Source organism: Rhinichthys klamathensis, unplaced genomic scaffold (genome assembly GCF_029890125.1).
Source record: "Rhinichthys klamathensis goyatoka isolate OS25496 unplaced genomic scaffold, OSU_Roscu_1.1 h1tg000369l_1, whole genome shotgun sequence".
Taxonomy (NCBI): Eukaryota; Metazoa; Chordata; class Actinopteri; order Cypriniformes; family Leuciscidae; genus Rhinichthys; species Rhinichthys klamathensis.
Genome location: NW_026606877.1, coordinates 1,304,449 through 1,318,702, shown reverse-complemented (window position 1 = coordinate 1,318,702; position 14,254 = coordinate 1,304,449). Strand labels below are relative to the sequence as shown.

The 14,254-nt window shown below is 39.5% G+C and overlaps 1 protein-coding gene across 3 annotated transcripts in view; it reads right to left on the bottom strand.

Annotated features, from left to right (window-relative positions):
* edil3a (EGF-like repeats and discoidin I-like domains 3a) overlaps positions 1–13,380 on the bottom strand; it is a 234,392-nt gene extending 221,012 nt beyond the window's left edge. For 2 of the 3 annotated variants that reach the window (XM_056233375.1, XM_056233376.1), the window contains exon 1: positions 12,927–13,380. In XM_056233375.1, the coding sequence (XP_056089350.1) occupies positions 12,927–12,990 (64 nt within the window). In that variant the 5' untranslated portion in view covers positions 12,991–13,380. The remainder of the gene's footprint in view (positions 1–12,926) is intronic. The other variant, XM_056233377.1, reaches the window with a different exon arrangement.
* Between the last annotated feature and the right edge of the window lie 874 nt (positions 13,381–14,254).

The window sequence follows — 14,254 nt, the reverse complement described above, 5'->3', positions numbered from 1 at the left end:
GGTCCTCTTGTTAGACGGAGAGCCCACAGTGGATTGTTTCTCTAAGGTGCTTGCTTTGAATTTTTCCACAATGTAATCACAAATGTCACACAATAAATAACGCATGCAGGACTCACGCAGGGAAGCCTTTCTAATGAAGTGGCCAGCTGACGCTGACAGCACAGTTCATATGTGTGGGATAAAGACCTAAACTACTAGAGCTTAAGGGCCCACAGGCTCAACCAACCAGAACAAATTTGTCTCACACTCTCAACATGGGTCCTCTGTCAAACACACTCCTGTCCTCAAGCTGGGGAAAAATTACACTGTCACAGATAGTGTGCCCAATACGAAGCAGAAAATACAATGCAATAAATTTTGATAAATAAAGCTTTTGATGTATAAACTGTAGTGCACAGATACACTACTCACAAAATACATACAAGTACATAGATATGTGTAACCAGGTGATGGTTAGGGGCCTTAATGCTTTTAATGTGAATAAAAGACATATCTGCAGAGAATGTACTGAAGGGTCCTTTAAGAGGCATCGAGTGACGCCATCACGTATGCGAACGAACAAATGAGCATGAACGTGCGATAAGGAAGTCACTGAGTTATGCTGCATGTGTGTGTGACTGCTGTTTGAGTGTAATTTGTCATCATTCAGGTACAGATCAATGTATAAAGCTGTAATGATCGTGTAGATTTGCTGTTTACTGGAAGATTGCCTTGAATGTCGATTTGTATCCATAGGGAGATGGATGTTCAAGCAGGATTGCGTGAATTTGTGTGTGGCTTAGCTAGCGTACCACATGTCCAGACGAGGCCTGTTCGCGTGGAAGAAGTGATTTATTAGTGTGTAACGTAAGAAACACAGGAACAAGTGAGTAATATCCACACTATGTCATTTCAGGTGTATTTTGTGAGTGTTATTTAATTTCAGTCTAACTGTTCATGCAGTTCTAAGATGCTTTCTTTCCAGAAGTACCATATTATTGTTACTGGTGTTTCATTATTTGTATTGGTCTTTATTATTGCACACAATAAGAGGCAACCCTGTATCACATAAAATACGTTCTGAGGAAACTATTTTGCAAATCGCAATTACGTTACATGCCAACATATAAGCACTGCTATTACGTTGGTCCTTAACCTAATATAGCAGCCTGGTCTCATTGTTAATATGTAGGTATTAATACGTTATTTTCAAAGATAGAAAACGTACGTTTTTGTACGTTTGGATAGATGCTGAAACGTATAATATGGACGTATTTGCAACATTTAAACGTAACATTATTACGTTTTTACAGCTACAAAACGTTAACTATTTACGTATATTTCATATCATAAAGATATCTGTAAGATCGCTTAATCCTACTCCCAAAACCTAAACATATCCATTAAATACACAATATAAAAAGGATAAAACGTAATGGACAGAGATGTCAAGTCAAGTCAAGTCATCTTCATTTATATAGCGCTTTTAACAATGGAGATTGTTTCAAAGCAGCTTTACAGAGATAAACATACAATTTACGGTAACAGAGATTGTTTTGGCTTTATAGCGATTTTGAATAATGTTATTTCGGCTAAAGTTGGTTTTGATTGATTCACTTCAAGCAAAATTATCATTTGTTATTACATTAGGGGCCACTAAGACAACGGCGTTCTCTCTAAACAGACTTTAAACGCGAACCTGTGACCTGATGGCGTTCAGATGCGCATTAAAAATTGATTCTATAGTTATATTTGTTTGAATATGTGTGCGCAGGTTTGTAATTTCCCTACAAACCATGCCAAAACAAACTACTTGTCTTGCCTATAAATTTGATACCGATGTGTAGGTATATGGCAGTTTTATAGCATTAAAATATATTTTGAGCCACTAATCCTACTCCTACCCCTAAACCTACCCATAACCATTCCTAAAACTACGTAGGCTAACACAATTATGAAAAAAAAAAAAAAACATAACAGACAGACAAGTATACATTTCACAATAATTTATTTATTGCGAAAATGTCAAAACTGGTAACGTTAACATTACCAAAAGTGGTTCACATGATGATGCGTTGCAGTCGCAGTCCTCTCTGGCAGTAGGCTATTATAGTAGTTGTGTATGAGGTACAGATCAGAATTTAAGTTATTAACGTTAATCCATGAAAATGTTAATCCGATTTCGGTTCCCCCTCTGAAGGCGCGCGCGCTTCTCCATTTCAAATATACTACACCGACTGAAACACGGCATGTCACAATCTGTGACGAAGCAGGCGAGAGCCAATGAGCGTTTGATATCACGGCCGTAAAACATGTCGTAACGCTTCTTGAAGGCGCATTTTTTTAATTTGAATTCATCACCAGCGCGGGATAGATTTGATGTTTGCGGTCGCTGCTGAGAAATGAAGATGAAGATCACTGGATAAAAGGCTGAATTTGGATCTGTTTCTTGCAAACAACGTATGGATTCTAGGATTTGGATTACATCAAGCTAATAAAATGTATGTCTTTTGTGAATGTATCAGTATGTGCCCATGTTGGAGAAAATGCTTTTTGTGTAAATACACTAAATACTACAAAATGGTTAAACGATTAAACAAGGTATTTTTAAGGTTAAAAGTGTATTCCTTTTTAACACCACGCAGGCTAATCCTCCGAAACGAGTTTGCTGCAGAAGGCACGAACAGAGCGAAATGTTATTTATGAGTAATTAGGCCTATTATGTTAATAAATACGACTGAAAAATTAATTGATAAGACAGTTGAATGCAATAGAGTCAAAACATTAAAGGGATAGTTCGGCCAAAAATGATATTTAACCCATGCATTACTCACCCTCAAGCCGTTCGAGATGCATATGTCAATCTTGTTTCAGACGAACACATTTTCAGTTATTTTAGAAAATGTCTTAGACCCTTCAGTGGATATAATGTGAAGCAATGGGGTCCACCTCCTTCAAGTCCCAAAATGTGCATACATCCTTCACAAAAGTAATTAATCCGGCTCCAGGGGGATAAACGAAGGCCTTCTGAGGGTAATCCGTACGGTTTTGTCGTAAAAATATACATATTTAAAACTTTATAAATGAAAATATCTGACTTCCGGCAACGATCGACGCGCGTTCACGGGTGATGGAAGTCGGCGTACGAGGTAGGACGTAGCGTAGGAACCGTCGTGACGTAGAACGAAACCTTATATTCGGGTATATACGGTATTTGTTGGTCCTGTGTCATTTTCCTGGGGCCGCAATTTTGGTCCCAGGAGTGGGGTATTCCAAGAGAGTAAGGAGAATCAAGTTTTTTTTTTTTCATTGGTGTGTGTGGTAGTGGTAAAGAGAAGACTGAAGATTCCTGCAGGCGAGTAGGAACGGCTGTGGCGAGGAAAGAGACGGATCGTCATGGAGCTTCGCAAGGGCCCAGCTAGATCTCATCGGCCAGGGGCTAAAAGAGACCAGCTAAAAGATCAGAAGGATCTTTTCAGAGCTTTGCATAGAGACTTATAAGGACGTGATATTTTAAAATGTCGGACCCAGATGATGACCATAGCAGAGCTAATTTAACAGAACAATTCAGAGATGATGATCATGGTGGTGCTAATTTAACAGAGCAAGAGTTGCAAAGTAAACATTATCAAGCAATGGCTGCGATTTCCTCACTGAATCAGATGTCTTATGTGCATGTCCCAAGAGAAAGGCACATATTACCATATTGGAGAAAGATGGTAGGTCAGTCGATGATTTTATAGAGGAAGTCAAGCGGGTGCTGCGTGTTAGGCACCAGTCTGACCAAGATCAGTATGATTTTGTTATGTGTCTGTTAAGGGGTACAGCTTTGGAAGAGGTACGTCTTCGCAGTGTTACTGATGATGGGGTCGACAATTTGTTTGAGTACCTCAGGGAGGCATTTAGATATAGACGCAGCACACCTCAGCTCCTGCACAGTTTTTACAGCCGAAGACAACTAGAGGGGGAAAACATAAGTTACTTTTCATGCCCTGTCACAAGCCCTCAGCTTGGTTTTGAAATGTTCTCCCAATGCTATTGCAAACGAAAGGGTGGCATTGTGAGATCAATTTGTTGAAGGAGTCCGCGGTCCATCTCTTCAAAGAGAGTTTATCAAATTTGTGCGAGACCACCCTAGGTGTACGATGATAGAGGTGCGAGATGAAGCACAGCTTTGGTTCGTAGAAGAGCCCCCAGTGAGTTCAGAAACTACTAAGTCTCGATGCAGTACTAACATGACACAATGTTAAATTCTCAGGGTGCAAGAGAAAAAGAGTGTCACCTTAGAGGATGTTCTCGAAGTGGTAGGCGAACAAGGCAAAGCAATTAGTGAACTAACTAAAGCCGTCAAAAATCTGACTGTAAGGGGTGGTAGTACAAGGGTAGAAACCTTAGGCCTAAATCACAGGCAAAATTCACTGAGGATGGACAACCAATATGTTTCAAGTGTCAAGTCGCTGGCCGATGTGGACAGCTGGTCCAAGCAGAATTTGATACCACCTTATGGGGAAAATTAGATTCTGATTAGAGACATGTTTTCCAGAAAGTCCAGACATGTACAGTGAACAGAAAATCCGTTGTGCGTGTAGCTGGAAAATGGACTGAGCGCATACCTGCAGAATCAGTGGTGACAATAACAATGACGGGCTTCAATAGGGGAATTGGGTAGGGAAGTCCTATGTTGTTAGAGCTGCTTAGTACTCTGTTGCCAGGAGGTCTGGTAGTCATCCCCACCCTCGTTGACTCGCATTGTCACTGCATACCAATTCAAATTCAGAATTTTTCAGGACGTGTGGTTGTCACCTAGGACCTTTCTGGGTACCCTGTCAAAAGTGGAGTGTGTGGACAGCTCACAGCGGTGTGAAGTAAAATTTCAATGGGTCTCGGCTGACCTTGAACAGGTGACTTTAAATATGAGGGATGGGCAAGACAGAGACCGTGTGCAGGTTATCTTGGATAAGAATGATGAAGGAGGAAGCGAGTATGAGCAAGCTCAGCTCAGGTCATTGTTGACAAAATACATCGATATCTTTGCCCTAGAGGATGAAGACCTAAGTTACACAGACAAGATCAAACATGAAATCCACTTAACTGACGATGAGCCCGTCACGCAGCCCTATCATCGAATTTCTCCTAATCAGTATAAAGAAGTGAATGATCACATCTCACGACTGGTACACTGCCCTACAAAGGCAAAACACCTTAACTCGCTAGACTGTGGAACTGAGGAAAATGACTTTAAAGATTTTTAGTTGTCCCGCCAAATTAATTATAGGTAGGACACTGAAAATCTGGCAATTAGATGTTTAAGTAATGAAAATTATCTATATAACAACATTTTGAGCTCAAACTTGACTTTTGACCACTATTTTAAAGTTACTGTACTCTGCCTTTGTATTGTCAGCAAAAAGTGAGAAGTCATGCCAAGGCAAAAGGCAGTAACTTCCACATTATCAATATTTGGTTGCTGATCACCATTAACAAAATCATTATAGTAACACCTGTATAAAATCTAGTGATCATGGCATTTATTTTGTATGATTTACAATTATAGCCTTCTACTTATTGTGCTTTGGTTGAATTATGGTGGCCTAATACATTAGACATGACAAAATACCTACATAGCGTTAAAGACTTCAAGTGGTACCGAGTGGCAGAAGACTTGCTAAACACGCGTTCAAAATGATCACGATAAAACAGATCCTCGCGCACATTCGACCCGGAGACTGGTTTATAGCGGTGGATCTGAAAGACGCATACTTACACAGGCGTTTGTTTACCGAGATTCGTGTTCGAAGGTGTCACGCTCCGTTCACGAAAAGTAGCCTATGCAGTGCTTTACCCAATAGGACTCAGTAGGGAGCGCGTTCTGGACTACCTAGACGACTAATGGATTTATAGCACAACCTTCTTTTTTCTGCGTCTTTTCAGTATGCGTTGGTTTCTGCCCTATTATTGTGCGTGCACTTCGCTCGTCCCGCTCGTCCCCGTTGTATGCACCAGCACTTCTTGCTTCATTATGTTGTATGCACCAATATACCCTTGTTGCTTCATTATTATCACTCCCTGTGATATATTAGTCCCGCGTCTGCTCGGCCGTGTTCTCGGCGCCGGCGAAGTTTTGGCACTCTGCCAGCTAGATGCATGATTGTTTCAACTAGGTCCAGTTCCCGAACTGGGTGAGGCGGGGCTTTAGTTCTTTGTTGTATTGACCTGCTACAGCATGTGTAACATTTGGTTTCACTTTATTTGGATGGTCCCTTTAACACATTCAGTTGACTATAAGTAATGTTGCACCTACATCTCTACTAACTCTCACTAGAGTGTTAGTAGAGTATTAGTAGACTGGTAGGGTTAGGGATAGAATAAGTTGACATGTAGTTGCAAAGTTACTTATAGTCAGTAGAATGTCTGTTGGAGGACCATCACAATAAAGAGTTAGCAGATATTAAGCAGACAATCTACTAATACTCTAATGAGAGTTAGTTGATATGTAGTTGCAAAGTTACTTATAGTCAACAGAATGTTCAAAAGGGACCATCAAAATAAAGTGTTACCTAACATTTTTCTGTCAACTAATATCCTTTATCTGTTGCGATCAATATTGCACTTTTGTCGATGGAGCGGGTTAAGAGCATACTAAATGTTCTGACCGCATTAGTGCAGGACAAAGCTCTGAGGACATCAGAAGTTACAGGGACGGATGGTAGCTGTACAAATTACACAGGCTACATCGTAATTTCAATATTAATGGAGAGTAAAACAAAGGCAGAATACCGTATAATCTGATTGGTAGCATTATTTGATAGAACACCGGCACCGTAACTTCATATTGACGCGCGGCTAAACAAAGACAGAGTGCCGTAACTCAATATGAGCGTTCCAAAACTAAGCCAAAGAGCCGTAACTGGTGTTACGGTGTTCTGCCTTGGTTTCACATGAGCTTTTGGAAGTTATGGTTAAGACAACCCATTATTTTCTCGAAAAAACAACGGAATTGACTCAAGATACTTATCCACATGATAAAGGAGGTCTTGAATGTGCCAAAAATATCAATAACTCATTTTCGACCAAAAACGAAGTTACGGTCTTTTGCCTTTGCACGGCAGTACAGAAAGGAGTCATACAAGATAGTAATAGTGCCTATGCATCGCCAATCGTGCTGGCACGTAAAGCAGACGGCGGTATCAGGCTGTGTGTAGATTACCGTAAATTAAATCAGAAAACAAAAAAGACGCCTTTCCCTTACCTCGAATCGATGAGAGCTTTGATGCTCTGCTGGGGGCGTGTTATTTAGCAAGTGGAATCAATTGAAGAAGACAGGCACATGACGGCTTTCTCAACCCCTTTTGGCCTCTTTGAATTCTTGCGTATGCCGTTCGGGGTCTGCAATGGACCCTCAATGACACCCTCAAAGATCGGCTTACTAGTGCGCCTGTCTTAGGGGTGGCTGACTATTTGAAACCCTTTATTGTGGAGACAGATGCCAGTAATCAGGGGCTAGGTGCCATTTTATATCAGAAACAAGGAGATGTAAAACGTGTTATTGCCTTTGCCAGTAGATGGCTGAGAGATGCAGAGAAAAATGATAGAAATTATAGCAGCATGAAGCTCGAGCTCCTTGCTCTCAAGTGGACGATCGTTGAGAAGTTTCGGGGGTATTTGTTGGGGTCAACATTTACTGTGATAACTGACAATAATCCTCTGTGCCACCTGAAAACAGCAAAGTTTGGAGCGATTGAACAAAATGGATTTCACAATTATCCATCTTTGATTTCAATGTACAGTATCGTCCGGGGTATCGAAACACAGTAGCTGACACACTATCAAGACAGCCATTTGCAGGCGAGCGTGAGCCAGCCTCAGAGGATGCAGAGTACGATGGATCTGTGGCAGTCTGCGGATGGATTCACAGAGGTCCAGACCTGGACCCAGCACTTGTGGCTGCTGGGATGCACAGCTGTAAAGTAAGGCAAATGCGGGCTGTAGTATCCAACTTCAATGATGGTAATGGACTGGGTCAGGGAAATACACCCACTTTTCCAGGTTATTCAAATGATGAATTTATCAGCTTCCAACAGCAAGACACTGCGATTGGCGGATTCAGGAAGTTTTGGGATCAAAAGAGAAGACTTTATATCTCACAACTGCTACTTCATTTAACGTAATTGCAATTATTTTCTGTAATTGTTACTTTTTATCTCACAAATGCAGCTTTATTTTTTTTGGAACTGCAAAGTGGTTTTCATAATTCTTACCTTGTGATTATTTTCTGTAATAGTGACTTTATTTCTTGAAAGAGTAATTTTAGTTCTCGTAATTGCTAATTGTAATATCTCACAAGTGCAACTTATTTCAGAAGTTGTCAAAAGTACCGACTTCGGTACAAAGTCGTTACTGAAATTTTTAAAAAATGTGACGATACTAGAATTTCCCTTTGGCATTTAAAGCACTGTTGAACGGATTCTTAAACACCTCTGATTGGCCATTGTGTTGACGCGCTCAACACATATGTCTGTGATTGGCTACAATGATCAACGCTTCAAAAACATGTTGTCTTTGATGCTCTTCTTCGAGCGCTTACACAGATACACACAGGATTGTTTGAAAGCGGCATCTATCAGCGGATATATTAGGGGTCTGCTGATAGGACCTGCTTTTAAATGCTCCCGTGTGTATCTATGCAAGCGCTCGGTAAAGAGTGTCATTGTTAATCATTGTTGCCAATCACAGACATTATATGTTGAGCGCGTCAACCCAATGGCCAATCAAAGGTGTTTAAGAATCCGTTCAACACCGCTCAAATACTCGTATCGTAACATTTTTTAAATTTCAGTACCGACTTGGTAACGAAGTCTGTACTTTTTGACAACTCTAGTGATTATTTCCCATAACTGTGATTAGTTCTCATTATTGTGATTTTATATCTCAAAAAGGTGACTTTTTTTTCTTCTTGGAACTGCAACTTTAGTTCTCGTAATTTATATCTAATAATTATAACTTTACATCTAAAAGTAAAAACAACAAATAACAATACATGCATACTCCAACAGTCCCTGTCATCACCAAGTGTTATTTCACGGTCTGTCTGAGACAGTCGGTAGCTTAACAAACCAAATGCCTTTTTATCAACCACACATCATTTTGATACATTACAAAATGGCATGAGATGATGCACAGCAAATCTTTCCAGGCGAGAGATGTTTAAGGAGCATTGATTCGCTCAAGCCAGCAGCTGTGGCCTCTGACATTGAGAATAGGGTGTTTGCTTGTAATAGCCCCCCGACAGTTACATGCATCAATGAAAGCAGCCACTGAAATCTCCCACACAGTCTCGCACACAGTGGGAAAAATATGAGACATACTGCAAGATATTGAATCTGTCTTACGCTTCCATAGATGTTGGACTTCTAAAACCAATGTTCCACCATTGGACATTAATCTACATTAAATTGTGATAGCAAATATTTTAACATAAAAAACAAACGCATTTTCGTATTAAATTAAAGCTGCAGTCCATAACTTTTAGCACACGCAAACAGAGCTGCATGCATCTTGCGGAAGAACATTGTAGCCGGAGCTACTTCTCTCTGTTTATGTCTATGAGCCACACAGGTACTGGGCAACTCTGGAGTGGTACGACCCTTACCAATCTAAAATAGTCTGAATACAAACATTTATTATAGGTGTACTGTAGTGATTCAGGATAAGAAAAAAAACATGGTTTAGAAAATTGATCCATGATGTTTTTGCTTATTATATACATTTTGTAAATTTTGAACACACAAAAAGTTACAGACTGCAGCTTTAAAGGGATAGTCCACCCCCGATTTTTTTTTTTACACGACAATTGGGAATTGTATTGAGTTTCTGTTCAATTAAAGTCAAGGGTTAATAATATATGTTAAGTTAAAGGAATAGTCCACCCAACAATTCTGTCATAAATTACTCACCCTTATGTCTTTCCAAATCTGTTTGCATTTCTTCTTTTTTTTTCTTCTTTTTTTCCGGTGTAAAAGGTTTTGAAGAACCTTTTTTTTTTTTTTAAGGTTCCCATTGACTTCCATTATATTTGTTGTCAATGGAAACTGAAACTGTTTGGTTAACAATTGGTTAACATTCTTCAAAATATCCTATTTTAGGTTCCAAAGAAGGGTTTGGAATGACACGAGGGTGACTAAATGATGACATAATTTTGGGGTTGACTATCCCTTTACCTTAATATACAGTATATTAGTTACCTTTGACTATATTAGAAAAGAAACTCTGTGAAGTTTCCAATTCGTGTGTATGAAACAGAGTGACTGAAAGTGTGGCACCAAATCACACCTTGAAGCATGTCGAATGTGTGACGTCTGAATGTGCTGTGATTAACTGAAGAAGTGTCGCTGATTAACTGAAGAACTGTCGCTGATGATTTCACTCTCTCCAAGCCAAGGAACAAGTGCACCCTGAGGTATTGTAGCTAACAATCCATTATTCAAGGAGAAGGCTTTAGCTCCAAGCTGCAGAAGCACAGTTGACTCCAGGAGGCTCTGAGGCCACGCTCAGTTACAATTATAGCTCCTAGCACAGCTAAACTATAAGAGGTGAGCATACTTAAAACAGACCTGTGAAGTCAAAAAAGACTGGGACACTACAAACACAGGTATAAGTAATCAACGTAATATGTTCAAATATTAGCTCACCATACTATTTAGTTCTCAAATCCATTTCAGCTGAAAAATATTTGGACTGATATGTCTATACTAAAGCAGCATCCAAACTTCGAAAGCGATAAAATCTGCTATTGAGGAACATATTAATGAAGAAGTATTTACAATTCATCACCTCTGTGAGAACGCTTCATCATATACTTCAGTGCTCTAGCAGCCTCAAGGAGACACTTTCAGAAAACAGGTTCATCCCCTCAGGGTAAAAAAAAAAAAAAAACACACACACGAGAACCGTTTCTCCTAGACTGCAATGAGATTCAATAGAGAGCATATTTGAGAATTTTGCTTCTTAGGTTTTTCTCAAGACGAAAAAGATCTCAGTAATCTCCCATGTGTCTCCTCTAGAGTTTCAGTAGAGATCTCGGTGTCTTAAACTTTGCTCAGATTTGCCAAGAAACCAAGAAAATTTGCCAAGAGTTTCAAAACTTCGACTTTTCCAAATTATTAGAGATATCTTATCAACATTGTTTTTTAGTTATATATTCATACTGTGTCAACAATCAATTATTTGTATTCATCTGGAATTAAAGAAACATATAATGACACAAAAGTGGGACGTCCTGTGTCTCTCAAGCTATGAAAGAACAACTAAGCATTAAAATGTCCTTTCTTCTCTTTGAATGCACTGAATTTATTTGTGCCAGATGGATGATGAGACTTTTGTTTTTACTGCTAGAATCATAATGCTGATCTGAATGTCAAAAATCACTATTGAAGCATCTAAAATTTAGTTAATAAGCACATATGCCACATTAGTACCTAAATCTAATTACATGCCAAAACACAATGATTTTTTATTTTTTTTTATTGTTTTAATGATTATAATTAGAGGGATCATGAAATCATTGAACATTATCTTCAAGATGTTTTACAGCAGTTCTGGCAGCTCTGAATAATGTTGAAATCCAGGTAATATGAATATCACAATGAAAGAAGCAGGAAGGAAACCTGTCCACTCTCACAATGACAGCACATTTGAATCTGAATGGATATGCATCACTCTCATGCACAGCATTCGCTGTGACTGGAGATCAATAAGAACAAGGAGAAACATCCACTGAGCTCCGGTAAATGGAGTCCTTCCAGCATGACAACTGATCAGTCTCCTTCTGTTTCTCAAAATTCTGATGTAATGTGGCAAGCTGTTTTAACATTGACTCGTTAAAACTAACTATATGTATTTGTATGTGTATATTACTAGGATTTATATTTTAATTACTTGCAAGTAATCCATTATTGACTAGTATCCCTTTCTTCAGTATTTCTACAGTAACTATCCATCAAATAATCATATTGTTTTCTTACAGTGACTAGCATCATTTACTCAGTAGTGTCTATTCCATTGCTTGTCATCTCAATACTGACAAGTAACTAATCCATGGATAACAGGTCAATTGCAAATATTTGTCATTAATTCAATGATGATCTGTGATTCAGACATCAGCTATTTACAGACAAAAAATTCAAACTGTTGCTGGTCCATTTCCAGTTTTACATTTAGTTTTGCATTTGGCAGACTTTTTTCAAGCCATACTAGTATTTACATACTAGAGTCTCATTAACATACAAAAACAAAGCTGGAACAGACACTATCATTTGGGATAATGACTAGCAGCAAAGAATAAGAACAGTAATCAAATAATGATGTTTTTATTTGTGCTCTATAAATAAATTCATTGACTGACTTATTGAATAATTTTAGTACTGTGTAAACTAATAGCTAAATAATCATAGTATCACTGTTAGTGGGCTATAGGAATAATTGGTGAAATTGAAAATAAAATAGCTAGTCTTTACTGGATTACCTGGATAATTATTAAAATAAATCATAACAACTGAACAGAATTCGTTTTTAAGGATTAAATGTCAAAATAGCTTGCCATCTATAAACCGTGGGAGTATGATCATGAAAGCCGTAGCAGCCTGTCAATGGGATACCTTGTAAAAATGTCTCTCTTACCTTCATTTGACCAATAAAAACAGCATGAGGTACAATGAATGGCATTTCAAATATCCGCATATGACTTGTGATCATATAAAGTTACTGCAAACTATATGATCACTGCGTTCTGTTGTTAATTCCAGGGCATGTTTGAGATGCACAGTAAACATTTTGTTTTAAACGAGTTACGTGCCGAATTATGCCGTTCTTATTTTGTTTTGTCTCTCTAGAATTGAAAGTTAAACAACATCACTCACAAAAAAACATGCATCCTGCGCTTTGCCACTCACCTTTGACGAGATGCGGGACAGCGAGGTGCACGCAGAGGGCGATGGAGACGAGCAACGGTCCCATCCTCACCGAACAGCAGCTACGAGTTCCAAGGTTACAAACGTCCAACGTTACCAACGGTTAAAACTTCTTTCTTCCACTGAGTTACACGCACAGGTTTTCTACTAAGTATCTCCCTGGACAGGTGTCAGTTAAGTCCGTGTTTTTTTTTCTCCTAGGAAGGGTCAGCGGAGATGAAATAAGTGATCCTCTCAGGAGTTCCTCTTGCCCTTATGCTGCAGTGGCACGCGGCGAGATAACGGAGAGACTCCGCGCGGGTCCCGATCAAACGGTGATTGCGCGCGGCAGACGGTCAGTGTAGCGCTCGAGCAGCAGCGCTGTCTTACTGATAAAGACGAGCCTCGCTCCTCCCCAGCAGCCCTGGAGCCTCCAATACACAGAACGAACGGCAAAACCCAAATGGGTGGGACACTGTCAGTGTATTTCACTTCGCACCGAGAAAGGCGCTCTTTTTGCTCTGATCGTACAGCGGCTTAACTGTTCTGACCTCCCTTCCGAGATTTATCCCATACAGTCTCTTTTCTCTATGTCTGTAGGCTAGTTGAGAGTGGTGGGATGGTCCTGTAGAGGGGAAACCAGGGATTACTGTAACAATTTTTGCTTTGATATTTTTGCGCTATCAAACTTTGATCGTCCCATATCTGTTACAAATGAAGTGCACCGGCGTTACCTACCCGCGTGAGTTGTTACAAGAGTCGAAAACATTTTATTGAATTTATAACCTATTATGCCATGCATCACACTACAACCAAAACATGTAGGCTAATTAAAAATAATAATTTTAAAATGTAACGGGTTTATAAAAATAAAAACAAAAACAACTCAAAGGATGACTTTAAAAAAATCTAATCAGATTTAAAACACTTGGTACACTTGCCGACTTCGTCAATGGTTACAGAGAAAAGTGTCATAACGCTACTATAGCCTACGTTCAGACAGACTGCAGGCAAATGTGGCCAATCCAACATGTTTGCTCACATGTGACCCAGATATGTTTTTCTCATTACAGTGTGAACAGCACAAACGACATGGAATCTGATCTTTTCAATTTTGACTTGTCCGATTCCGGGTTTTTTTATAATGCCTGCGCATAAATTCGCTAGCTTCCATGGCACAATAAATAAACGTGTAATCGTTTAGGCCTACTTTAATGCTCTGTGTGTTTACTTCCGGATGACAGTTCTTTTGCGTTCTTTTGGCTGGACAGTGGCGTGTCTGTGCGAGCCAATCGGGGTGCGTCCCGCCGAACCGAGCGCAGAGCCTGCCA